Source organism: Aythya ferina, assembly GCF_964211825.1.
Source record: "Aythya ferina genome assembly, chromosome: 23".
Taxonomy (NCBI): Eukaryota; Metazoa; Chordata; class Aves; order Anseriformes; family Anatidae; genus Aythya; species Aythya ferina.
Window position 1 is genome coordinate 2,989,037 of NC_140321.1, and position 26,516 is coordinate 3,015,552.

The 26,516-nt window shown below is 52.7% G+C and overlaps 2 protein-coding genes and 2 pseudogenes across 5 annotated transcripts; 1 reads left to right on the forward strand and 3 right to left on the reverse strand.

Moving 5' to 3' along the window:
• Window positions 1–106: 106 nt before the first annotated feature.
• On the reverse strand, window positions 107–13,120 carry LOC311423036 (feather keratin Cos2-3-like; the record flags this gene model as incomplete). Its single annotated transcript, XM_084496634.1, has 3 exons — window positions 12,764–13,120; window positions 7,237–7,979; window positions 107–433 (listed from the first exon to the last, which is right to left on the reverse strand). Exons 2-3 carry the CDS (start codon window positions 7,333–7,335, stop codon window positions 107–109), a joined length of 426 nt encoding a protein of 141 aa, XP_084352760.1. The 5' UTR covers window positions 7,336–7,979; window positions 12,764–13,120.
• Window positions 5,987–6,840, reverse strand: LOC311423055 (feather keratin Cos2-3 pseudogene; annotated as a pseudogene). Its single transcript has one exon. The product of its transcript is annotated as a feather keratin Cos2-3 pseudogene (transcript).
• Window positions 12,627–26,482, forward strand: LOC311423018 (uncharacterized protein). Of its 2 annotated transcripts, XM_084496610.1 has the most exons (4): window positions 12,627–12,685; window positions 13,115–13,651; window positions 19,579–19,739; window positions 24,789–26,482. In XM_084496610.1, exons 1-4 carry the CDS (start codon window positions 12,634–12,636, stop codon window positions 24,936–24,938), a joined length of 900 nt encoding a protein of 299 aa, XP_084352736.1. In that variant the 5' UTR covers window positions 12,627–12,633; the 3' UTR covers window positions 24,939–26,482. The 2 variants fall into 2 exon arrangements, with proteins under 2 accessions (XP_084352736.1, XP_084352735.1); XM_084496609.1 differs by lacking the exon at window positions 24,789–26,482 and having other exon boundaries at window positions 19,579–20,307.
• LOC311423046 (feather keratin Cos2-3 pseudogene) lies at window positions 14,226–15,604 on the reverse strand (annotated as a pseudogene). Its single transcript has one exon. The product of its transcript is annotated as a feather keratin Cos2-3 pseudogene (transcript).
• Window positions 26,483–26,516: the final 34 nt, after the last annotated feature.

The following is a 26,516-nucleotide window of genomic DNA, read 5'->3' on the forward strand; positions in this document are numbered from 1 at the left end:
GGAGGTGAGGAAGGTCAGTCATTCTGAAAGCAATGGCCTGAAGACTCCTCCTTGTATTGTCCAGCACCATGGTTGTGCTGGAACCCCAGGGCCATGGGCAGTGGCTTTAGCAGGGCAGGCACCTTCTGCCACAGTAGCGGCTGGTAATGCAGGAGAGGTCACAGCACCCGGAGGTGATGGGGACTCCATCACAGCTGAGGATGCTGCCAACGGCAGCAGAGGTGGAGGATCCCACAACGGTGTTCTGTGGGAAGGAGCTGAGGATGGGGCCGGGCAGGGTCACCACCACGGGAGAGGGCTCAATGACGACGGTGGAGTTCTGGCACTGCCTAACGCAGGGCTCATTGCAGCTGCTGGCCAGTGGAGTCGGGCCACAGGACTGGCATGGCAGGCACTGGTCATAGCAGGACATGTCTGGGGGCTGGATTTGAACCTGGGAGAGAGGGCAGAGAGGAAGATCCAATGACACCATCACAGAGCGCATAATCCAAAAGGCTGCCTCTGCACCATGTCACAGTCTCTCTCTACACAGAACTTCTCTCTCCACCATTCTCCCATGTCAAGGAACTCCAAGGCCCAGCATAGCTCTGAACCACCACCAGATGAGATGTCTATTGATGCAAGATCCCTTCTACTTCAGAAGAGGAGGAGAGAGGACTTCAGACTCACCTGGTTACCAAGGAGGATGAGGCTACAGAACTGGATGAGAGAGCAAGGAGCTGGTCTGCCTTTTATACTGGTACTTCATTGCCACAGGCCCAGAGGCACCCGTGGCAGAGGTAACAATTTTCTGACAAGTTCATCTTGAATGCAAACCATCCCAACAAATTATATGGGCTGTGCGTTGGTTTCCTGCACTGCTGCCTTTTCATTTCCAGATCTAGGCCATGGCCATTCTGCAGTGATGGTTTCTTTAGAGTGCTGGGATGAAATGTCCAAGGACTTCTAGGGCAGGAATGTATCAGTGAGGTCAGAAGACTCACTGGAAGTGCTGGATGGGTCCCCTCTGATCATCTTCATGGCTCTGCTCTGAACCCACTCTAACAGGTCTATATCTTTCTCATGCTGGGGGCCCCAAAGCAGAGCACAGCACTCCAGGTGGGGTCTCACTGAAACAGAGATACCGAATGTTTTCTTTGCTACAGTCTTTGCTTCAAGGACTTCCCCACAGGACTCCTGAACTGTGGAGGAGGAGAAAGGGTCTGGGAAGTGGAGATCTCCCCCCTTGTTGAGAAGGGAGTGGTTTGGTAGCATCTGAATGGGATCAGCGCTCACAAATCCATGGGTCCTGATATGATGCATCCACGTATGCTAAGAGGGTTGGCAGAGGTGATCACCAAACCGTTCTCTATCATCTTTGAAAGGTCCTGGAGAACAGGAGAGGTGCCTGAAGATTGGAGGATAGCCATTGTCACTCCGGTCTTCAAGAAGGGCAAGAAGGAGTATCCGGGAAACTACAGGCCAGTCAGTCTCAGCTCTGTCCCTGGAAAGGTCTTGGAACAGCTTGTTCTGGATGCCATCTCCAAGCAATTGGAAGAGAAGAAGGTTATGAGAAATCACAGAATCACAGAATTGTCTAGGTTGGAAGAGACCTCAAGATCACCTAGTCCAACCTCTGACCTAACACTAACCAGTCCTCCACTAAACCATATCACTAACCTCTACATCTAAATGTCTTTTAAAGACCTCCAGGGATGGTGACACCACCACTTCCCTGGGCAGCCCATTCCAATGCCTAACAACCCTTTCGGTAAAGAAGTTCTTCCTAATATCCAACATAAAACACCCCTGGTGCAACTTTATCCCATTCCCCTTCAATCTGTCGCCAGGCACATGAGAGAATAGACCAACCCCCACCTCGCTACAGCCTCCTTTAAGGTACCTGTAGAGAGTGATAAGGTCACCCCTGAGCCTCCTCTTCTCCAAGCTGAACAAGCCCAGCTCCCTCAGCCGCTCCTTGTAAGACTTGTTCTCCAGACCCCTCACCAGCTTCGTTGCCCTTCTCTGGACTCGCTCAAGCACCTCCATGTCCTTCTTGTAGCGAGGGGCCCAAAACTGAACAAAGTACTCGAGGTGCAGCCTCACCAGAGCCGAGTACAGGGGGACGATCACTTCCCTAGACCTGCTGGCCACACTGCTTCTTATGCAAGCCAGGATGCTGTTGGCCTTCTTGGCCCCCTGAGCACACTGCTGGCTCATATTCAGCCAACTATCAACCAATACTCCCAGGTCCTTCTCTGCCAGGCAGCTTTCCAAGCACGCATCTCCCAGCCTGTATCTCTGCTTGGGGTTGTTGTGCCCCAGGTGCAGGACCCGGCACTTGGCCTTATTGAACTTCATACGGTTGGCCTCAGCCCATCGGTGCAGCCTATCCAGATCCTCCTGCAGAGCCTTCCTACCCTCGAGCAGATCGACACACGCACCTAACTTGGTGTCATCTGCAAACTTACTGACGGTGCACTCAATCCCCTCATCCAGATCATCAATAAAGATATTGAAGAGGACTGGCCCCAGTACCAAACCCTGGGGAACGCCACTAGTGACTGGAATAGTCAGTGTGGATTCACCAAGGGGAAGTCCTCAGGGGAGCTGGAGGCATGTGTGATCATCCTTAGCCCCTGAACAGGGAGAAGTGTCATAACGACCAGCTGCCGCGGCAGTGCAGTATTGCATGTCTGGGACAAGCTGGGTCTCCTGCAGGCTGCAAATGCTGAGACCAGGCAGGAGAAACAAGGCTGCACTGATGAAGCTTCTCTGTTTCACAAACCATGTTGAATATGGTGTTTTTACATCCTCAGGCTTGAGGAAGCTCTTCTGTCTGCTTGCAAGAGCAAGAAGGAAAGCAACCTGGAGAAAGAAAAGCTTGGCCCAGGCAGCTCCCAGCAGGGGACAGCTATGGGCCCTCTTTCTTCTGTGCTCTTAGGGAAGGCAGCACCAGCCTCAGTCTTGTCTCAGCAGGGGTCTGATCTGCCCCTGGGATCATTGCCCCAAGGATTCTCTGGAGACATTGAACACCTCTGCAGGAATAATGCCTTCCCTCCGGTTCTTGCCTGGGAACATGCCTGGAGCTGACCAAACAGCTGCTAAATTTTAGTTTGAGAATCAGAATGCTGCACTCGATATTGGGGAAAAAAAAAAAAAAAAAAAAAAAGTTCCATCAAGGAAAACATTTAAAACTCATCATCTCCTGAGCATTCCGCAACCCTGTTCAGAAAAAGCTGAACTGATAAAAGTAGAGACTAAAAATACTTGGGGCAACAAATGTGGTGAAGGGCCTAGAGGGGATGACATATGAGGAGCGGCTGAGGTCACTTGGCCTGTTCAGCCTGGGGAAGAGGAGGCTGAGGGGAGACTCATCGAAGTCTACAACTTCCTCGTGAGGAGGAGTGGAGAGGCAGGTGCTGACCTATTCTCCATAATCACCAGTGATAGGACCTGTGGGAACAGTGTCAAGCTGAGACCAGAGAGGTTTATGCTGGACATCAGGAAGAGGTTCTTCACCGAGAAGTTGGTCGCACACTGGAACAGGCTCCCCAGTGAAGTGCTCAGTGCACCAAGCCTGTCTAAATTTAAGAAATGATTGGTCTGTGCACTTAGTCACAATGCCTAAAATTTTGGGCAGACCTGTGTGGTGCCAGGAGTTGGACTTGATGATCCTTAATGGGTCCCTTCCAACTCGGGATATTCTATGTTTCTATGATTCTGTGACTTGCTTCTAACATTTCATTTATATCTTTGATTCTTTTGCAACATTCTGAAGCATAATATCTGTTCACTTTGGTTGAAAAAAAAAACCACTGGGTTGATGCTGATGATCTTGTATAGCAGTATTTCTGTTGCTGGCTGGAATTCTTATGAGTTGGGAGCTTCTTTTATGCAGAAAATTACTGTACGTCTTACAGCACCGTGGGACACGAAGAAATCTAGCAATGCAAAATATATATATATAATATTATTAACATTTATATTATTTATATATAATATAAATATATAAATACAATATAAATCTTTATATAATATTATAACATTAACATTTCTTTGAAACCTGAATAAATAATTTCTGTCAAATACTCCAGATTTGTCTGACCTACTTGGTTTTTGGAAACTGACACAAGAGAAAAAGTCAGGGACAAGAACAGAAAACAGAATCTGGACTGGAAAGACTGTAGTTTGTAGCTCACTTCAAGAAGGGTCATGTAGTGAAGAGTGGGTGGATGGATGCCTGGAGAAGGATGGACAGCTGTTTGTATGGCTCTCTATATGGAAGTAGAGTGTGAGGGAGAGAGGGCAGATGGAGGGAAAATGAGAGATCAAGAGAGGCCATGAGAGGCAAGGAAGAGGCTTTTCGTTGATGTTTACAGCTGCTCTTAGTGCAGCATGAAACCTCAGTGTGACATCATCCCCTTCTGAAATCTTAGAGCCATGGCAAAGGAGAACAGGACCTTTGGGACTGAATACATTCTTCTGAGCTTAACAGACCATCGTGGCTGGCACATCATCCTCTTTGTCATCATCTTCTCCTCATCTCTCTGAAGGCTATGGGGAATGGCCTCCCCTTTGTCACTATGGGGAGTGACCACCTGTCTGCTGGGGTTCAAGAAGCATTCAGACAACACTCTCAGACCAGTAGTTTCATTTGCAGATAATTCTGCATGAAGCTAGAGGAGATGGACTTGATGATCCTTGTTTGTCTGTTCTAACTTAGCATACACTAGAGTTCTGTTATTCTATGGTTTTCAGAGACAATGAGATGCTATGTGGACAATGTCTTCTTAAAATGTTGGTCTTGTTCTCCTCAGTTAACTTATGCTGCAGGCTGGGAAAGATGGAATCAACAACTTGACCTGATCTCTAGATGGATTTTTCATTTCCAAGACAAAGGTGAATCTCCAAATTGTGAGTGTGCTTCTCCAACTCAGACTTTGCGTTAGCCAGGAGGTAATTCTGGATCAGGAGAACCTATTGATTATTGCTCTAACCCAGGCAATAGATGTGTTATGCATAGAAGGTCTGGGTCCCAGGGTGAGAGCTGGGTCTGGGGCACAGACTAAGGCCAGACCCCAGAGAGGCCTGGCTAAAGGCTCCATCCAGTGATGGCGCTGCACCACCCAGGTGGCTGGCCAGGCCAGACTGGCAAGATTAGTTAGGCCAGGCACAGGCACACACTCAGCAAAGCTAAGGCAGGGCTATGCTAGGTCTGAGCTTGTGCAGAGACCCTGGGCTAGGGGTCAGGCCAGAGCTGTAAGATGTTGTTGTCCTGGACTTTGGTGGGCTTGGTTCTGATGCTTGTTGCCCTTGCACCACCACCTGAGCCAGCACTGCCTCCCAGAGAACCTGGCCTGGGGAGAGGTCCCCCCATCCTCACACCATGGAGCAATAGCCCCATCCCCCATCCTGGTCCCGTGGCACTGGCAGCATGTACAGTCTGTGTGAAACTAAATCACCCTCACACCACAGGGCCCACAAGTGTGCTGCAAAAAGGAGTTGAGTTCACAGGGCCTGGGGTCTCCAGTGTGTGGCCTGATGGGACTGGTATCAGTACGAACCTGTGGATCCCCTCAGCCCTATGTATCCTGGCAACAGCTGGGCCATGCCAGACACTGTGCTGTAGTGTGATGGGGGTGCACAGGGAAAGTATTCCTGCTCTCCATGCCCAGACATGATGCCCATGATCAGGTGGTGCCGGAAAGGTGAAAGTCGATGAGAGACAGAGGGCTATCCCCTAGACAATTTCCCATTCCCAGTTTATGCAATCCTTTGGGATTATCTTTTTCTGAACCTCCATCTCCAGCACAGCTCCACCCATAGCAAGATGAACACTCTTCCCAAAGAGCTGGGGCCTCCAATGTCACCAGTGCTTGTCTAGGCAGAGACGTCACAAGTCAAGGACTGGTGGCCATTGGCTGTGGAGGAACTAGGGATGTCTTCCTCACCTTCAAGAGACAGTGCCTGAAAGAGGAATTGCTGCAGTATGCCCCACCCTCCAGTGCCTAGAGGAATGAGGCAGTGCCCCAAGCCTATTCCCACTAAGGAATGGTTTTCTCCCTTGGCCATCAGTATCCAGATGAAAAGACCACACAGGGACACACTCAGGGTTGCTGCAAATGTTTATCAAGGCTCAGGAGGGAAAGGAGGTGACTCCAAGAGGAGGCCCCGAGATCGTAGCACAGCAGGAGCAGACAAAAATCTGTTCAGTTTTACCAATGGCAGACTTGCAACAGGGCATCAATCTACCTGGCCCACATGGGGAGGAGGGCTAGCAGGTCTCTCCAGGCTTGTTTCTGGGGGCCTCACACAAAGCAGAGGGCAAAAAAGCAAAGAAAGAAAAAGAGTATGTAGAAAACAGGGTAGGAAGACATTGGTCATGTTGTCATAGACTCAAGACTGGCCCCTTCCTATCTGTCTTTACAGGACAAGACAGAGATGGTCAGGTCCTCTTAGAACAACAACATGAGGTCTCTTCTTCCATCCATTTTAGTCCAGCAGCATGTTCTGAGTTCCTGGGGTCCTGGTCTGGGGCAGTGTCTGGCATCTTTAGCAGGGGCGGCACCTGCTGCCACAGTAGCGGCTGGTAATGCAGGAGAGGTCACAGCACCCAGAGTTGATGGGGACTCCATCACAGCTGAGGATGCTGCCAACGGCAGCGGAGGTGGAGGATCCCACAGCTGTGTTCTGCGGGAAGGAGCTGAGGATGGGGCCGGGCAGGGTCACCACCACAGGAGAGGGCTGGATGACAATGGTGGAGTTCTGGCACTGCCTGACGCAGGGCTCGTTGCAGCTGCTGGCCAGCGGGGTCGGGCCGCACGGCTGGCATGGCCGGCACTGGTCGTAGCAGGACATGTCTGGGGGCAGGAGGTGCACCTGGGAGAGAGGGCAGATAGGAAGTTTGACATGGGCATGCGTGAGAAGCAGCCAGTCACCCTACCCTAACAGATCCAAGGCACAGGCAGTACTGTGAGCTGGAGGCTGTGCAGGGATGTGCGAGGCATTCTTGGCTGCATCATGACAGGGCCCAAAAAGAGCCACCACAGCCAGGATACACCCTAGGCTTCAGCATAAGAGCCATCATATCAAAGACCCAATCTTCCTGCATGACAACCCTTCTATAACTTGACTCTCCCACAACCAGCAGTCCCAAGATATGGCAGGGCACACAGCTGATAGCAGCTGAAAGGTCCAAGGAACTGAGTCCTCCTGTGGAAGAATGACGTTGACAAGAAGGGGCTTCACACTCACCTGGTTCCCAACAAGAAGAAGGCCAGAGAAGTGGATGATTGAGCACGGAGCTGGGCTGGCTTTTATAGTGGGCCTTAGCTGCCCCATGTCCAGAGGCATCCCTTGAAGCAGGGACTATTTTCTGACAAGCTACTCATGCATGAAAAACATCCCACCTAATGATACGGGATGTGTGTTGCCTTCCTGTGATGCTGCTTTTCATTTCCTGCTTTATGCCCTTTCCCCAAAGAAGGCAACTTCTGAGTGGCAGGTAGGGAGGCCCAACTATTTCCAGGCAACACACCTCACTGTGGGCAGAAGACTCAGCTCACGTGCTGGAAGAGTCCGGTAAAAGCAAATGTTGTCAGTCTGGGTTACTCCCTAGGGACTCTCTGGGGCCCTTTTGGCTACAGGTGACCCAGCTCCTGACTGTGACCCTACCCCTGCTGACACTGCCCTCAGGGAATACCTGCTGGCCTGTTTTGCCTCCTCCTGCTCTGACCCAGCGATGTCTGTAAAGGGGGAGAGGTTGTGCAGGGCCCTTTCTGGATCACAAAAGAAAGGCCCAACAGGTCAGTGGCTGTTTTAGTTAGAAGGAATAACAAGATGAATGTACACAGAAAGGAAACCTTTCACGTGCAGGTGATCCTGCCTTCTACCAGCATCGGACAGAGCCGGGTGGATTTTCCCAAGACACACAGTGCGGATCCCGTCCATAGGGAAATCCTTCTTCACTCCCATAACTTGATGCCTTTCATTTTTTGCTTTAAAAAATGAATAAAATCATACACCATCTCCTTACATGATGCAAGCTTATTTAATTCATGACACCCACCAGTGATCAGTAGCAGCACTCCGGCACTTTCCTTAGCACTGCTACTCAGGCTAACAAATGGGATTTTCAGGCCTTAAGTTCAAGGCCCAAGAAAGCTGACATTGTCTTGTCAAGAGCCCTGGCTCCAGTGCCTTCTGGAAGGCTCTCAGTCCACCTCCCCTCTCTATCACGTCAAACTATGTACTTGGACCAAATGCTGTCCAGAATCTTTGCTGTACAATGTGTCATGTTCATACACATGTTCCTCCCTTGTGGGCACTTGCCTGTACTGGGGCTATGTGGGACAGACTCAGCATTCCCCACAGCAGCCCCTAGAGTGCTGTGCTCTGCTCTTGGAGCTAGAACAACATTGCCATCACACCAACGTTGGGGCTATAGTGGAGCAGTGCTGACACAGCATCAAGACTCTCTCCAAGCCCCCCAAAGCCAGCAGGTATGCAGGTGGGCACGAGGTTGGGAGGGGACATCACCAGGGCAGCTGACCTAAACCAACCAAAGGGATATTCCGTACTGCATGATGTCACACTCAGCAGTGAAGATGTGAAAGGGGAAGGAGAAACAGGGGTGGGCATACTAAGTCAGTGCTTCCAAACACTTCGACGAACATCACTTGCTGATGGGAAGTGGAGTATAATTTTCTCTCAGTTTGTTTCCAAACACCCTTCGCTCTTTAGTTTTATAATTTTTCTTCCTTTTTCATTTAATTATATTATCCCTATCTACACTTGTAAGCCCTTTAGCTTAAATCACATTCTCTGCGCACATCTTGCTTTCAGCAGGGGGTGTGAGAGAGCTGTGTGGTGGATGTTTAGTTGGCAAGAAGAGAGCAAGAAGGAACCTGAGAACAGCTGAACAATCACAGAACAAAAACAGCCCAGAAGTGCCCACTGCACATATGCTGAAATGCAGCCTTCTGTATCTGAAGCCCTCTTTCTCCTGAGCCTAAGAAGTTCATTGCCAATTTCAGTCCCCAACAAGGATAGGCCCACAACAGTTTGGATCCTTTCTATAATTCTGTACCACAGGATTCAGAGTGTAAGAGCATGGTGGCAGTCACCCCTCCCTGCCTCTCCAGGCCAGGACACAGCTGCACTCCCCATGGCTAGAGAGTTCAAAAGGATGGCGTTAGCTTTATGTACAAGGAGAAAGGCTCAGAAATCCTGCCATCTTTGTGCAGGCCCAGCCCTGCGTGGATCTACTGCCGGTGCAGTGTCAGTGGTGTATGGGGTGGGACAGAGGTCCCCCATGGGGAAACCGATGCCACACATACATCTGTGACTCATGGGCCTGGTGCTGAGTTATGCAGGGCCTGAAACCTTGGGCAGAAGTGGCATCGAACGAGAGGAACATGGGTCCTGGTGTTGCTGTGCTGTGGGAGGAAGGACAGACCCTGTGGGTGCCACACAGAAAGCCAAACAGACGTGTATTGTCTACTCCCACCTCACAGGGGGATTCAAAGGAAACAGAGCTGAACTCTGGAGATGAAGCATACTTAGTCCGGGGCTAATGAGTGCAATTTCAGAAATGGGTAGGTTTGATTATATGGATGAAATATACATGGAAGAAATATTTACCCTGAAGGCGATCAAGTCCTGGAGCAGATTGCCAAAGAGATGCTAATGGAGCTCCATCCTCAGAAGAGTTCAGACTTTGCCTGGACTTGATCCTGAGCAACCTGATCTGATGACACCCACTCTGAAAACAGGGTTGGACTATGTGCGTGCTGGAGGTGCAGCCTCTGATGCTCTGGAGGAGGATCATGCACAGTCACCACATATCAGCCTTGGAGGGATGCTGTTGACAGATCAGTGTTTCTGTTAATTTCCAGGGTGACCCTTGATCACGTACCGATATCATTCATGGTATCAAAAGCGGGTGGAGGGAACAGCACTCATGCAAACTGCTGCTCATGTCAAAAGATGCATGAATTCATGGGTGCACTCACAGACACTCCTGGATGCATACTGAAGTATATTTGGGCACACACAGAGATAGTTGTGCACACAGTGAAGAAAACAAATACTGCTCTCCTGAACTCCAGGGTTCTGATTTTACTTTCTACTGTCTGTCAAGGAACATCCTGGCTTGCTGAGGCCCTGCTGTGTTTTACCTCCAGAAGATATCGAGTGGTGGAAGGCAAGGAATCCTGAGCAGCAACTCTATCTCCTTCCCACAGGAGTGAGGGGAAGGTCTAGAGAGAGGTTTCTTCTGTTGCTGCTGGGTTTGTCTGAGAGCTGAGAGCTGCTGCTCTTTATTCTGGACTCAGATATCTACCTCTTGATCCAGGCTGGGAATACACTCATGTGTGGTGCCCAAACAGACCATGCATCCTTCTGTGTAGTTTGTCTTTGGAAACCTCTCATTCACTGACATGTGCCATGTCTTGGTCAGGATGCCTCTTTATGGACAATTTACTTTTCCAGCTGTGTGGTCTGGCTCCTCTTCCTCCACTAGCGGGCCTAAACTGGGATGTCCTCTTCACACTCATGGCCTATGACCAAGCTGCATGCATCTGCCACCCACTGCAGAACTCCAGTCTAGTGGGAGGCCTGTGGGCTGAGCTCCTGCTCCCCTCCTTGGCACAAGCGGCGCTCACCCTTCGTTTGCCCTGCTCTGGCCCTACACAAATGCATCTCCTTCTGGGACTCGCTGTCAGTCATGCAGCTGCCTTCTGCAGAGAGCTTGTGGACTGCTGTGCTCCTTGAATACAACAGCACCACCAGTTTTCCTGTGCTCCTTGAGCTCCTGCAGGGTGCTCCTGGTCTCCTTCTGAATGTAGACATGTGAGAAGACACAAGATACAGTCTGCTCACTCTCACTTCCCTGCACTTGTATCATGCCGGGGGCTACGTTCCCTCCTCTATACCCACCCCATTGCCAACTTCTCCCACAACAAAGTGGTGTCTATCTTCTCCAGGGCTGTGATTCCCTCTGCTCCATGCACCAACCTACGGCGTAAAGACCGAGAAGGTGAAGGAAGCCATGCGAAACCTGAGAAACAGAGGGAGGTTGTTTCTTTGTTTCCTCTGCTGTGTTCTCTGTCTCTGCTTTCAGGGCCATGCCGTTTTCTCTACTCTCTTCTGCAATGGAGGTCTTGGGGAAGCTGCCATCACTGCTTCCACAGCAGCCCTCATTTTCTTTCTTACCTTTCAGCTCCTCCCTCCTTGTTTCCTACCCTAGAAGCAGCCCTTCAGCACTTGGGAGGGGGGCCGAGAGAAAGAACTGCAGGAAGCTGGAAACAACACACACGGATACAAACCTGACTGATAGATGATGAGGGAGGAAGAGAAGAGATCAAATGTGGGCAGTCACAACACCAGTTGGTGGCCTATCAAGAAGCCACAAGGAGATCAGCTTGGGCCTTGCACCTCCTACAGCTGTGAGCTAGGACACACGCTGGGATGGGTGCAGGACAGACCTATACAACCCCATGAGGGGACGTGCAGGGAAATGGGAGCCGGGAGGAGCACACTAGGGCAGACAGAACAGGGTGTAAAAGGGGCTGCAGCCTGTACTTGCGTGGCTGGGCCCTGCACATGAGCACCGCTGTCTGTCCTGTCCTCTTCTGGAATATTTCCTTATGTCTCCATAATCTCGCTCTGTCCCATGCACACATGTGCTGCAAGGAGAACGTAGCAATTCCTCATGGAGTAGCAGAAGTGGATTTGATGCTCGCTGCTGGAGTCAGACTCAGCGCGAGGACATCCCTGCCCTGTGCTGTCAGCTGCTGGAGCCAGGGGTCCCCCGAGCAGGGAAAGGGGGTCTCAGCCTCCAGGAAAATGTGGCAAGTCCATTTGGGGGCTCCAAAAGCAGCTACTGGGGGTACTGGCCTGGGTGTATCTTCCCCAAATGGGCATGCTTGTCCCTGCCTGTGTGTCTCCCAGGTACGTGCTCAGCTACTATTGCCGTGAAGCCTGTAAATGGGAAAGTGGCAACTGTGCCCCTCAATCTGGGCAGAGACGCTCGACCGACAATGACAGCTCAATGGGCAGTGCCAGACAGCAGGGCCCCGTACGGTTTGGGGTGCTGTCGGGGCACTGTGTCCCCGGACCCGTTCCTGCTGCTGGCTTTCCACACCTGCAGCAGTGCCGGCCACAGCTGTGATACCAGCGCACCACAGCACCAAGCTCCCAGGCCCAGCCCGGCCTGACCCGTTGCCCTCCACTGGGGATGCTTCAGGCAGGCAGCCGCTTTCTCCTCTCCCCCTTCTCTCCTCTCTTCCTACTCATCTCCTACCCCGTTCACTGCCCTCCTCTCCCCTTCCCACTCCCAAAGGAGATGCCGTAGCAGACGGGCAGCTGCTGTCTCCGCTCCCTCTCCCTTTCGCTCCCGCTCCCTCTCCCACTCCCGCTCCCACTCCCTCTCCTATCCCGGGCTGGGCTGCAGGACGGGCAGAGCCCCGCGGGCAGCAGCCGAAGCCCTGCCCGCCCACAGGCGCCCAGCACTCGCAGCCCGGGCCAGCCCCCGAGCGGTCCCGGGGCGGAGCTGGCGGCGCCGGGCGGCGGCGGCGGGGAGGAGGCGCCGCGGGCGGAGCAGAGCCGGGGCTGGCGGGGGCAGCGCGGCGCGGGCGGCGGAGCGGCGGGATGCGGCAGGGCCGGGCCGCAGGGCTGGCGGCGCTGGCCGCGGTGCTCCTGGGTGCGGGGGGCTGCCGGCGCCGGCGCCGGGGACGGGAGGGGGCTGCCCTCGCTTCTGGCCCGCCGGCTTCTTACGGACCTCGCTCCCCTCTGGCCTCCCTCTGCAGCCATCCCGCCTGCCTCCAGCGAGCTCAGCCGGCCGTTGCCTCCCGCCTTGCCTTGCTCCCTGCCTTCCTCCTCTCCTTTCGGCACGTCCCCACTCATTCCTGCCTGCTTCCCTTCTCCTCCTGGCTCGGACTCTTCTCCCAAACAGTCCTGCTCCGACTTGGTCCCCTAATAACCATTCCCAGTGAAATGCCTTTGTGTGCTTTCTATTGAGGGAATGCTCCCATCAGCTGTCAGCCGTTTTCTTCTTCCCTTTCCCACTGTGTGACATTTTCGGTGTAGGAAAGACATTTTCTGAGTTTTCTCCTGCTTTCTTTCTCGGCAGTGGCTGTGGGCAGAGCCCAGGTGCAGCAAGATCCATTGGCAGAGACCAGGGAGGGCATCGGCATCAACATCACCTGCTCACACCCCAACATCCAGATTAATGAAGTCATCCACTGGTACCGCCGTCTCCCGGGCCAAGGACCCGCATTCCTCATGAGCATTCGTAAAGACTCCAGAGCACTGACGGACCTGCCGGGGAGGCTCGAGGTGGCAGCAGACCGCCGGTCCAGCGCCCTGTGGCTCACCGAGCCCCGTCTTCGGGACGCGGCGGTGTATTACTGCGCCCTGAGAGCCACGGGGAGAGGAGCCGGGGCTGCGGCCGTGCAGGAACCGTGGCGGGCGGGGCCGGGCGTGTGTGGCGGGGGCGAGGCAGGGGCACAGCCCCCAGGGGGCGCTGCCGCTCCGCCCGCCAGGACCACCTCGGCCCGCAGCCGCGAGGGTTCCTCCGCCAGCCCGGCCCCTCCAAGGCACTTCGGTTCTGCTGAAAGGGTCTGGAGCCTGGGTGCAGCTGAACGGAGATGGCAGCAGCCTGGCAGAGGTGTGTGCAGGGAAGAGGCACTGAAACACAGCCCCTTTCTCCTGAGCCCTCCTCACGCTGCAGCAATCACCCTCTATTTATGCCAACCTCAGGCCCCAAAAGTCAGGAAAAGTGGAAATGAGCATGAGGAAGTCCCTGCGAGTGCAGGTCCTGGGCCTGAGGAAAGCTGCTGCAGGCTTGGGGGCAAGTGGGCACCTTAGAGCAGCGTGTGGGCATGCAAACTGCCTGCTGTCTTTGCACTGACTCAGCCCATGGGAGTGCAGAGTCCTCAGGGACTGGAGAATGCTGTGTATGGTCCATTACGGCGAACACCAATGCTGACTTGTGGAAGGTGATCAGCCCTGTATGTGTGCCATCACCTGGGCCCTGCCAAGTGCTGTGCTGGGGGCGGTTGGGCCTCATGGGACACATGTTCCTGCCGCACGTGCCCATTTGTGCTGGCCATAGCCCTGAGGTAGGGCAAACGAGGGAAGATGAGGGTGGAGTAGAAGCAGTCGGGTATCCCTGCACTTATTCCACCCATTCCCCACATCTGCCATCAATCTTCTGTCCCCACCTGCTTCCCCAGCACAGCACTGTCCTGAGAAAGAAGAAGCCCGTTCTTAAGAGCCTACAGGGTGTCAAGCCTCCACAGCCTCACACAGACTCGTAACTTCTTCTGTGAGGACAGCACAGGTTGTGCTCTCTGTTTGCAGGACAGGGGGGAGCTGTGGGCAGAGATGCTGCAAGGCAAGGGTAGATTGCCCCTTGCTCTGTGAAAGTGAGGAATGTCTTCTTCAGCTCCAACGGGCATTGTCCAAGAGAGGACCCTCTGCAGCATGTCGCAACCTCCCATTGTTCTGGGAGTGGGGAAAAGGCTCCTTAAACACCCATCTTATACCCACCAAAGGCAAGACAATTCTCGCTGGGCGGCTCAGGAGGGCATACGCAGAGGGAAGAAACATCTACAGCCAAGGCTGGGTTGCCGGAAACTTTAATGAGTGTAGAGAGGAAAAGGAGGTCACTCTGAGCAGAGGCCCTTCAGTGCAGGGATCTCCAGGGCCTACTGAGAGACATGGGCCGAGTTTTCAGAAATCTCAGGGTAGCCCCTGGTCAGGCTCCTGCCCATGTTTGCCAGAGGAGGTGAGGAAGGTCCGTCATTCTGAAAGCAATTGCATGAAGACTCCTCCTTCTGTTGTCCAGCACCATGGTCGTGCTGGAACCCCAGGGCCATGGGCAGTGCCTTTAGCAGGGCAGGCATCTTCTGCCACAGTAGCGGCTGGAAATGCCTGAGAGATCACAGCACCCGGAGGTGATGGGGACACCGTCACAGCTGAGGATGCTGCCAACAGCAGCAGAGGTAGAGGATCCCACAACGGTGTTCTGTGGGAAGGAGCTGAGGATGGGGCCGGGCAGGGTCACCACTACAGGAGAGGGCTCAATGACGACGGTGGAGTTCTGGCACTGCCTGACGCAGGGCTCGTTGCAGCTGCTGGCCAGCGGGGTCGGGCCACAGGGCCGGCATGGCAGGCACTGGTTATAGCAAGACATGTCTTGGGCTGGAGTTGAACCTTTGAGAGATGGCAGAAAGGAAGCATAGCACATGGGTAGGTGGGGAGTAGTCTGATTACCCAAAACAAAGGAGCCAAGACAACTGGTGATGGTGGATGTGAAGGTTGTGCCAGGAGGCTCATGGTCCTCATCGCTTTGTACTGACAGGGCCCTTCAAAGAGCAGCCAGATCCAAAGAGACAATCACATTGCACATAACCCAAAAGGCTGCCTCTACACCATGTCACAGTCTCTCTCTACACAGAACGTCTCTCTCCACCATTCTACCATGTCAAGGAACTCCAAGGCCCAGCATAGCTCTGAACCACCACCAGATGAGATGTCTGTTGATGCAAGACCCCTTCTACTTGAGAAGAGGAGGAGAGAGGGCTTCAGACTCACCTGGTTACCAAGGAGGATGAGGCAACAGAATTGGATGAGAGAGCAGAGAGCTGGGCTGCCTTTTATACTGGTACTTCATTGCCTCAGGCCCAGAGGCACCCTTGGCAGAGGTAACAATTTTCTGACAAGCTCATCTTGAATGCAAACCATCCCAACAAATGATATGGGCTGTGCACTGGTTTCCTGCACTGCTGCCTTTTCATTTCCACATCTAGGCCATGGCCATTCTGCAGTGATGGTTTCTTTAGAGTGCTGGCATGAAATGTCCAAGGATTTCTAGGGCAGGAATGCATCAGTGAGGGCAGAAGACTCACTGGAAGTGCTGGATGGGTCCCCTCTGATCATCTTCATGGCTCTGCTCTGAACCCACTTGAACAGCTCTATATCTTTCTCATGCTGGGGGCCCCAAAGCTGAACACAGCACTCCAGGTCGGGTCTCACTGAAGCGGAGCAGAGGCCGTGAATCACCTCCCTCCACATTCTGGACATGCTTCTGTCAAGGCAGACAAGCATGGAAACAAAGCTTCTTTCCTTGGCCAAATTCAACTCTGGCTTCGATTTAGCTCTCCTAACTTGATTCCTATCTTGCCTCATCAGACTATGTATCTATATTCTTTCCAGTCTACCTGTCCTTGCTCCTACCCTCTATGGCCTTCTCTGTCATGTTTGAGTTCAGCCAGTTGCTCCATGTTCATCCATTCAGGTCTCCTGGCATTTTGCCTGACTCCCTCTTTGGTGGGATGCATCACTCCTGAGCTTGGAGGAGGTAATCCTTGAATATTGCTTGAATATTCCTTGAATATTAACCAGCCTTCTTGGGCCCACCTCCCCTTCAGGGCTTTGTATCATGGTACTCAACCAAGCAGATGCCTGAGCAGACCAAAGTCTGCTCTCCAGAAGTCCAGGGCAGCAAGTTTCTTGTGCTTCCTCCTCACTGTGCTCAGGAACCTAACTTCCACCATTTCACAGTGACTGCAGCCAAGGCTGCCCTTGAGCTTCACAGTCCCACCAACCCCAGGTACTATGAGAACGAGGTCCAGAATATAGCACCTCTCCTTTTAAGCTCACCTTTTGCACTCACCTGAGTGCCCGGTTGCTTTTGTTCACACATCTGCTCTTGTCTTGTGACAACCACTGTGCAGCTGGCTTTGTGTGAAGGCACGTGGGTGCAGAGATTTGTGCAGGACTCCATGCAGGTATAGATGAGCACGTGCGTGTGTCCTTGTTTCCCCTTTATCACGAGGGTATAAGCACTTGGCAGCACTCTCCCCTGCTCTGTGCATGAGTCCTGCAGGGGAGCGGGTTCCCAGGGTCAGAAGGAGCCTGAGAGCAGCTGAACGCAGATGGCACCAGCCTCTCAGAGATGTGTGCAGGGAAGAGGCACTGGAAAATACAGCTCCTTTCTCCTGAGCCCTCCTTTTCCTCCCGCTGCAACAATCACCCCCTGTTCCTGCCAACTTCAGGCCCAAACAAGGACCGTATCCGGACAGTTTGGATCCTTGGTTTAATTCAGGATAGCAACGTTTGGAGTGCCTCAGAGTGGCTGTCCATCGTTGACCTTGGGATGTACAGGAGAAGCAGACTGCTGTAAGGCTCCTGATAGTGCCTGTCAGTCAGAGATTTCCAACCCTGGACACTGCCAGGTCCTCCTGGGAGTCAGTGCTGAAGCCAGGCCTATCTCCTCACAGTTGTCTATAAAGGCCTGCCAGCATTGTCTCAGAAATGCATCACAGAGGGGACAGATTCCCATGGCTGGTTCTGCCTGGACTGGCTGGTTCGCCTGAGGGTAAAGGAGCAGCTGTCACTCCTCCATGTGTAGAATATCACAGCAAAGGGATCACACAATAGCAAGAGAAATTTGTGTGTCCCCCCCTTACTCCCCCTTGTGCCAAATGAATTCTCAGCATTTGGAGTGCTTCAGCATGGCTGACCGTCTGGCACAGTGTTCATACTTCGTCGGAGCCCTTCCCGCAGGCCTAAGCCTGCAGCTTTGGCATGGAGGGCACCTTCTGCTTGAGTAGCAGCTGGCAGTGCCAGACACCCAGTCCTGCTGAATGCTTTCATTAGGGCCACAAGCAGTCGGAAGGAGGGCACCCTCGTTTGTGCATGGTCCCCAACAAGGGAACACAGGTCATGACAGCATAGGTCACAAATGTGCTGTGGAGAACACAGGCTGGCTGGAGAAAGGGGCTGACCAGAACCTCATTTTGGTGCAAAGGAGCAAAGAAAAGGATTTTCCTCTTGGGTAGGAAGCACCCCCAGAGTAATTCAGGATGGGGGCTGGCTGCCAAGGAAGCAAACCCTCAGGAAAGGCTTTTGGGTGCAGGAGGCACCCAGCCACACATGATGAGCCAGCAGCGCGCCCTTGAAGCAAAGGTAGCCAACGGCCTGTGGAGCTGGAGGCATCAGGGGGTGCCCCGCAGTGCGTGGGGCCGGGCAGGTGGGGCGTGGGCGAGGCGGGGGCACAGCCACAGTCGGGCCGCGTGGGGTCGCTGCCGGTGCTTGGAAGTCCCCTTGCAGGGCCTGGAGTTAAACAGCACGGGCCCGAGGGAGCCTCAGAACAGCCACATTGGGTTTCCTCCGTTTTCTGCAGTGGTCTTGTTTCCAAGAGCTTGTTGTACAGGTTTCTTCCTAAGCCCAAATCCAGGACCTCTGGCGCTGAGATGACGTCCTGGCAATACAACAAATATCTGTGCTGGACACTCACTCTAATGACACGTGTTGGAACCTTGGATCTTGCCAAAGAACTGAGTCATTGAGGGGTTTGCTGCACTAGCCAGCACTGTTGTAGGTCTGCCCTTGATGCAGTATTCACTCCTGTGTGTGCAGAGGTGCTGACTGCTGAACAGAGGGCTGTGGCAGGGCGTCCTTCCCTGCCAGATAATGTGTGGCTCTCCCGGGGGATTGGGTGGAAAGGGGGTGGGGGAAGCAATCCCATCTTCATTGACAGCAGAGGTGGGTGCAGGCCTCTGTGTCTGGCCGGGTTCTGGATGGGAGGGGGAAGCCACTGGGGACACTTGCCCCTTGCTGGGGCTGCCCACCTGCCAGAAGGGGCAAAAAGAGGGAAGCACACAGCAGCCATGTTGGTGTCCTTTTGCCTTTATGCTGACCAAGTGAAATGTCCTAGGCTTCACAGGCTTTCAGCTGTGAGCTAACTGCACAAGTGTGACGCTCCCAGTGCTGGAACACTTCTGGCTGGCCAAGGGGTCCTGGAGCACAGCAAAGACTGGCTGGATTCCTTTCTGACTGCTTTAGCCACTAGTCCATCCCTCTCTTGAGAGCCTTGCTGGGGCAGGGGTGAGCCCCAAGGAGCAGCAGGGGGAGAGCTTTGCTCCACCCTCTGTGCTGAGGTTTAGAGGCTGCTTTGAGCTGGCAGAGGGGGAAGTGAACTTGCAAGCTTGAGCTCCCTCTTTCCAGGCACTACGTGGGCACCCTGTGAAGGCGAGAGCGTGACATGGTCCTGCTTTTCCTGGCAGCCTTGTTGGCACTGTCAGACTTAGGTGAGATGTGACTTTGAGGCAGGGCAAGCTAGGGTCAAGGTGGCATCCCATCATTTCTGGAGGGGAGAAATAGGACTCCTTCCTCCTGGAAGAACTAGAAGTGTTATCTGTAGGGAGAGCAGGGGCTGCAGACCAGTACGGGAGACAGTCTGGGAGATGTCATGAGCAACGAGTGTACAGGGATAAATAAGCATCTGCACTTTTCCTTTGCAGATGCCTAGCGTTCATACTTGCATTGTTCATAGGTACGTAAGGACTCAAATCCTGGTAAGATACTGCTAAAAAGTAGGTAAGCTGACAGACTTGGGTATGGGAATTGAATAACACCTGCAGAAAGAAGAGTGCATGTGTACTTAGCTCAGCATTTTATAGCCCATGAAAAGGGAGATGGAGAGGGGGGACAGTGATCAAGTTGGTGAGCTGATAGACACAGGAAAGAGAGGGGGAGAACAGATACATCTTCAAACAGTGCTGAGATGCTGTTCTGGCTTTGCAGGTCATGCACAGAAGGACTCTGTGGTGCAGTTTGCACAAGAAACTACCATCCAGGTGGGACACAACGCTACTCTGCACTGCAATTTCTCCACCAGCTTCTCTGCTCCCTATATCTTCTGGTACCAGCAGCACCTGACCCAGTCCCCTCAGTTCTTGCTGCAGGTGAGCAAGCTCAAGCCTCATGTGCATTCCGGGAGGATCTCCTCTGTGCTCTCCATGGAGAACTCCCAGGTGCTTCTCCACGTGCAAGATGCCAAGCTCCAGGACAGTGCTGTCTACCTGTGTGCACTGAGCCCACACTGGTGCCTTCAGCTTGCAGCTTTATACAGGAAGGTGCAGGTGCTGTGAGGTGCAGTTCCCTCTCATCACAGTTTGCATGGAGCTCTGAGCTGAGCCTGCCCAGCAAGGACACCTGGGGCTTGTGGTGAGCCAGGTGTGAGTGGCAGCCCCTGCTCCTGATGCCTGGCAGTGTGGTTAGCATAACCAACAGCAAGGCAAATATCCATCATGTGGAAGGGGCTGTTAATGTGCACCCCTGCCTCCTTGTCTCTCCCTCTCACTGGCCCCAGCATGCTGAGACACCCACCACTGTGGCAAGAAAGGGCATTGGTGTTATCAAGCTAGTAATCAAACTAGCAATTTATTTGTAGTAAGCTTTAGGATTTTGTAGTAATTTTTAGTATTTCTAGTAATTTATTATGTAATAATAAATCCCTAGTTACAACCACAAGCAGTGTCCAGTCCTCATTCTGCCAAGGATCCATAGAGAACCTGCCAGTGCTCTGTAGTGTTGGGAGACAGAGCTGGGTGTAGTCAGCAGGAGCCTTGTGTTAGAATAATGAATGGTTCCCTTGATAAATGGGCCACATTGTGAAGGGGTTTTCTTGGAAATGGAAGGCAAGATGCAAAGCAGCAATGGCTAAGCTCAATACACCACAATCCAAATCCCTCAAGGAATGAATTTAATAAATGGAAAGATGCATGTACAGTAAGGAAAGAGAAAAGGAAGGAAGGAGAGTTAGCTGGCTGTTAGCTGCAATGTGAAAAATTGAGAAGGAGTGGGCTGGAAGGCGATCAGGCCCAGTCAGCATGAGTTTATGAAAGGCAGGTCCTGCTTGACGAACCTGATCTGCTTCTATGACACAGTGACGCTCTGGGTGGATGAGGGAAAGGCTGTGGATATGGTCTACCTTGACTTCAGCAAGGCTTTTGACACCGTTTCCCACAGCATTCTCCTCAAGAAACTGGCTGCTCATGGCTTGGACTGGCGCATGCTTTGTTGGGTTAGAAACTGGCTGGATAGCCGGGCCCAAAGAGTCGTGGTAAATGGAGTCAAGTCCAGCTGGAGGCCAGTCACTAGTGGCGTTCCCCAGGGCTCGGTGCTGGGGCCGGTCCTCTTTAATATCTTCATCGATGATCTGGACGAGGGCATTGAGTGCACCCTCAATAAGTTTGCAGATGACACCAAGTTAGGTGCGTGTGTCGATCTGCTTGAGGGTAGGAAGGCTCTGCAGGAGGATCTGGATAGGCTGCACCAATGGGCTGAGGTCAACTGCATGAAGTTCAACAAGGCCAAGTGCCGGGTCCTGCACCTGGGCCGCAATAACCCCAAGCAGAGCTACAGGCTGGGAGATGAGTGCTTGGAAAGCTGCCAGGCAGAGAAGGACCTGGGAGTATTGGTTGATGGTCGGCTGAATATGAGCCAGCAGTGTGCTCAGGGGGCCACGAAGGCCAACGGCATCCTGGCTTGTATCAGAAGCAGTGTGGCCAGCAGGTCTATGGAAGTGATCGCCCCCCTGTACTCGGCTCTGGTGAGGCCGCACCTCGAGTACTGTGTTCAGTTTTGGGCCCCTCGCTACAAGAAGGACATGGAGGTGCCTGAGCAAGTGCAGAGAAGGGCAACGAAGCTGGTGAGGGGTCTGGAGAACAAGTCCTACGAGGAGCGGCTGAGGGAGCTGGGCTTGTTCAGCCTGGAGAAGAGGAGGCTCAGGGGTGACCTTATCACTCCCTATAGGTACCTCAAAGGAGGCTGTAGTGAGGTGGGGGTTGGTCTATTCTCCCACGTGTCTGGTGACAGGTCAAGGGGGAATGGGCTAAAGTTGCACGAGGGGCGTTTTAGGTTGGATATTAGCAAGAACTTCTTTACTGAGAGGGTTGTTAGGCATTGGAATAGGCTGCCCAGGGAAGTGGTTGAGTCACCATCCCTGGAGGTCTTTAAAAGACGTTTAGGTGTAGAGCTTAGGGACATGGTTGGACTAGGTGATCTTGAAGGTCTCTTACATTCTGTGATTCTGTGATCCTCAGAGAGGAAGGGTCCCTTGTTGGGCCGGGATCTCCCAGCACACAGGCGTGATTTTTACTCCTGTAATTAGGATAGTACACGGTGACTTCACATGTAAATACTCCTAATCTTTGTTTTTCAGCTGTCTATTCATATTGCATTGCTAGGTGATATATTCAAAAGCCAAATGAAGCCACACTCTTCTTGAATGAGCGAAAGAACACAAGGCAATGCGCACATTCTGGAACATAAAAAATTCCTACAAGAAATTGGGACTTTTGTTGCTTTTCTTGAGGGTGGATTGTGAATATAGATGGATGCCAGCAGGAGTGGCCTTCTAGTACCGAATAAAACACCATAAGTTGGAGGTAACACAAGAAAGAAAAAGGGAATAGCATAGGCAAAGTTTTTTTTCTGATGCTGGGTACCCTGAGTTATGGAGCTGTACTGGGACTGTCTGGGACAGAATTAACATTCCCCACAGTAGTCCCTAGAGTGCTGTGCTCTGCACTTAGAGCTAGAACTCCACTGCTGTCGCAACAATGTTTGGGCAATTATGGACCAGTGCTGGCACAACATCAAGATTCTTTCTCCAACACCTCCAAAGCCAGGAAGTGGAGGGTGGGCAAAAGGATGGAAGGGACATCACCATGGCAGCTGACCCATATCATCCAAAGGGATATTCCATACCATGTGATGTCACACTCAGCAATAAAAGGTGGAAAAGGGGAAGGAAAGCGGGGAGCTCTCATTATGAAGACATCTGTCCTCCCAAACAATCGCTATGAGTATTGAGGCCCTGCTTCCCAGGAGATGGCCAATCACTTTTTGTGGGGAAGTAGAGAATAATTTTCTTTTCTCTCTGTGCTTCTGTGCAGCCCTTGCTTATTTCTCTCTCTTACTTTTCCCTTATATTAAATTTATTTCTTCTCACCCTCTTCTGATGAGGGGGAGTAAGAGAGTGGTTGTGGTGGAGCTCACCAAGGAACAGAAGACAGACCACTTGTCAGGGCAAGGCACATGCTGCAGATCCTGCTCCTGCTGAGATTCACTGGCATTGTTATCTTTGGAGATTTTCTGGGATTTTGTGTAATTCTTCTTTGAAATGGAGAACTCTATTCATCAAACAACAACACATTGCTTCACTCCTACAGACTTGCCACATGCACACTACCACATGCCAAAGGATGTGGACAGCACAGCTCTGTCCAGCACAGCAGAGCTCTGTGCCTATTCAGGCGAGCTGCCATGCAGATCCCAAACTTCTCCATGAACAATCTCCTTCTCTTTTGGGACACCACAGGCAGTGAAGAGGATTCACTGCTTCATGCGGTAAATATTTTTGGACAGAGGGAGAACGTGCACGCTGCCTGGGGGCTATGAAAGGAGCAGTTGGGGTCTGCAGGGCTTGGAGTGTCATTCCTTTGGATGTCTGAGAAGTACACATTTGAGGCATTGACAAGGCAACTAGCCAGGCACAGCCTAGCCAGACAAGGTGTTAGGGGTGGTGATAGAGGGGGCCCAAGCATCAGGGAAGCAGAAACTGCTGGGGATGTGGCCCTGGGTGGGTGCCCCCTGTGGCCCATCATTGTGAGTGCACGTGACCCACTGAACCCACATCCTTTTCCCTGCTGACTCCTCACCCCTTGCCCGATGGAACAGGTTGTCCTTGTCCCCTCTAGGCTCGTGCCATCCAACACCCCAATGAAGCCCCGTTCCTCTTGCAAATGCTAGGTTATCCCACCAGAACAGGACACAGCCAGAAACCCTGGATGCTGCGTAGCATGGTTCCTCCCTTCTTTCTGGGGATGTGAAAGGCATCTACTCCTCACACAGGAAACAGGAACATTTCTATGGAGCAGAGGACCCCAAGGTAGAAAGAACAAGCTCAGTGGGGAAGAATGCCCTGACATCAGCCATGGCCAAACAGTGCCTGTGCAGAAGTTAGAAGAGAAGGCAGATGTAGCTGGGGAAGTGAGGACCCCACTGGGAGAGGAGACAAGTGCAGCCCCTGCACATGATGCGGCTCCCAGAGTTCCCAGGATCCCTGACTGTGACAATCCTCAGAGGTTGCTCCTGCCGGAGGAGGGAGAAACCCCAGGGAGCATTTGGGGCACAGTCAGAACAGAAAATTTATCTTTGTTGAATCTCCTCCTGTTCCCCCAGCAGGGTCATTTCCTGAGCTCTGTTCTCTTGGGGCTGGGAGGTGCTTTTCTGACTCTCTCCCACAGCAAACAAGAGGGTCGGTCCCAGCATGCACCGTGGGTATCTCATCTTCACTGCCTTCCTGGGGCAACTGCTGGGTAAGTGCTGGCTTTTAATCAAGGTATAAATCTGCTTTCCCCAGGAAGCCTTACCACATTTATGTGGGGAACAGCTTTTGAATCACAAGGAAAATGTTGGTAAATGTTGTCTCCTGTTTCTGGTTCTTGGCCGGTTTCTATCATGATACTGTTATTCTTCGAAATTTGGAAATGGAGATGAAGAACAGACCTCTTCTGCTTCTCTCGTCCTTTCAGTCCATCCTTTTTCTGCGTCTCTCTTCTGGTCCACCTACTGTCACCAGAGAAGATTTCATCAGTCTCTGCAGTCCCTCATTTCTCCCTTTCCTATAGAAACAGCCAGATTGTGTCCAAGTGGATACAGGGACATTAAAGCTCTCCTCCCATGCACATTACCAGGGTGTCCAGTCTGTCTTCTGCCTGATGTGTGAGGCAGGAGGAGCAGGCACACAGCACAACTCTCCTCAAGGTCCGCTCTGGCCAGGGAGCTCTGAGCTCTGCCCCCAAACCACCTTGCTGTGCCTCAGCCCTGGGGACCTTTCAGCCCAGTAAAGGACAGGGGGCCTTACCTCCCACAGGTCTGAATTCACTCCTGTTTGGCTGTCTGGAGATTTCCCCACAGAACTGCTGAACTTCTCTTTCTTCCAGAAACCACGGGGCAGGTGTCCGTCACCCAGCAAGAAGGACAAGTCACCGTGGAGCAGGGAAACACCTTCCAGACCAATTGCACATATGAAGCCTCCAACTTTAATGGCTTGCTCTGGTACAAGCAAAAGAAGGGACAAGCCCCTCAGCTGATTACACATCAAGCAGTAGCAGGCACCAAGCAGAGTGATCGTTTCACCACGGAGCTGAACACTGAGGGGAAATCCAGTGTTTTGCGTCTGAAGGAAGTCAAGCTTTCTGACAGCGCCTTGTACTTCTGTGCTGTGAGTGACACCCTGGTGCAGGAAGCTGCCCTGGCTGTGCAACAACTCTGGATGTGGAGGGCACTTGTTCTCCAGAAGGATTCTGTCATTTCCAAGACAATTGTGAATCTCCAGATTGTGAATATGCTCCTCCATCTCAGACTTCAGTGTTAGCCAGGAGATAATTCTGGCTCAGAAGCACCTATTGATTATTGCTCTAACCCAAGCAATAGATGTGTTATGCGTAGAAAGTCTTGGTCCCAGCGTGAGAGCTGGGCCGGGGCTAATACCTGATAGGCCAGATTCCAGAGAGGCCTGGATGAAGGCTCCATCCAGTGATGGCCCTGCACCGCCTAAGAGGCTGGCTAGGCCAGGCTGACAAGATTTGGCCAGGCCAGGCACAGGCACACAGGCAGCAGAGCTGGGGCAATGCCATGCTAGGCCTGAGCTTGAGCAGAGCCCCCAGTCTTTGGGCTAGGGGCCAAGAGTCCTTGTGAAAGTAAAGCACCCCCACACCACAGGGCCCCGAGGTGTGCTACTGTGGGAAGGTCCTCACCTGGGTGTGGAGAGCAGTGGGGCTACATGGAGCACAAGGGCCACTTCATCTTCATGGCTCTGGGAATGACAGAGGAGCTTGGTGCCTGGGAGAAGATCCCCCAGCGTGTGCCCTGTGGTTGGGCTGGTGCACACCCTGTGACAGTCAGGGCCCATACACAGATCTTGCTGAGTGCACAATCAGGTCCCATTCTCACTGCTATGTCTCAGCAGAGACTGTGGGATACCTGCCCCCACAGAATGTCTTTTCTGGAGCATGGTGCAATTGTGCCACCTATGAGGTCTCTGAGTTCCAGGGCCTGATGAAAGATGATCCATGCTTGGGGCAAAGAAAGCAAGACTGAGCAGCCATGAGTGTTTGGGCATTGGTCCCTGTCCTGGGCCTGCCTTCATGAAAAAGGAATTGAGTTCACAGGGCCTGGGGACTCCAGTGTGTGGCCTGATGGGACTGGTACCAGAACGAACCTGTGGATCCCCTCAGCCCTATGCATCTTGGCAACAGCTGGGCCATGCCAGAGGCTGTGCTGAAGTGTGATGGGGATGTACAGGGAAGCTGTTCTTGCTCTCCATGCCCAGACATGATGCCCATGATTAGGTGGTGGAGGAAATGTGAAAGTCAATGAGAGACAGAGGGCCATCGCCAAGACAATTACCCATTCCCAGTTTCTGCAGTCCTTTGAGACCATCTTTGTCTGAACCTCCATCCCCAGCACAGCTCCACCCAAAGCAAGACGAACACTCTTCCCCAAGAGCTGGGGCCTCCAATGTCAACAGCGCTTGTCTAGGCGGAGATGCCACAAGTCAAGGACTGGTGGCTATTGGCTGTGGTGGAACTAGGGATGTCTTCCTCACCTTCAAGAAACAGTGCCTGAATGATGAATTGCTGCAGTATGCCCCACCCTCCAGTGCCTAG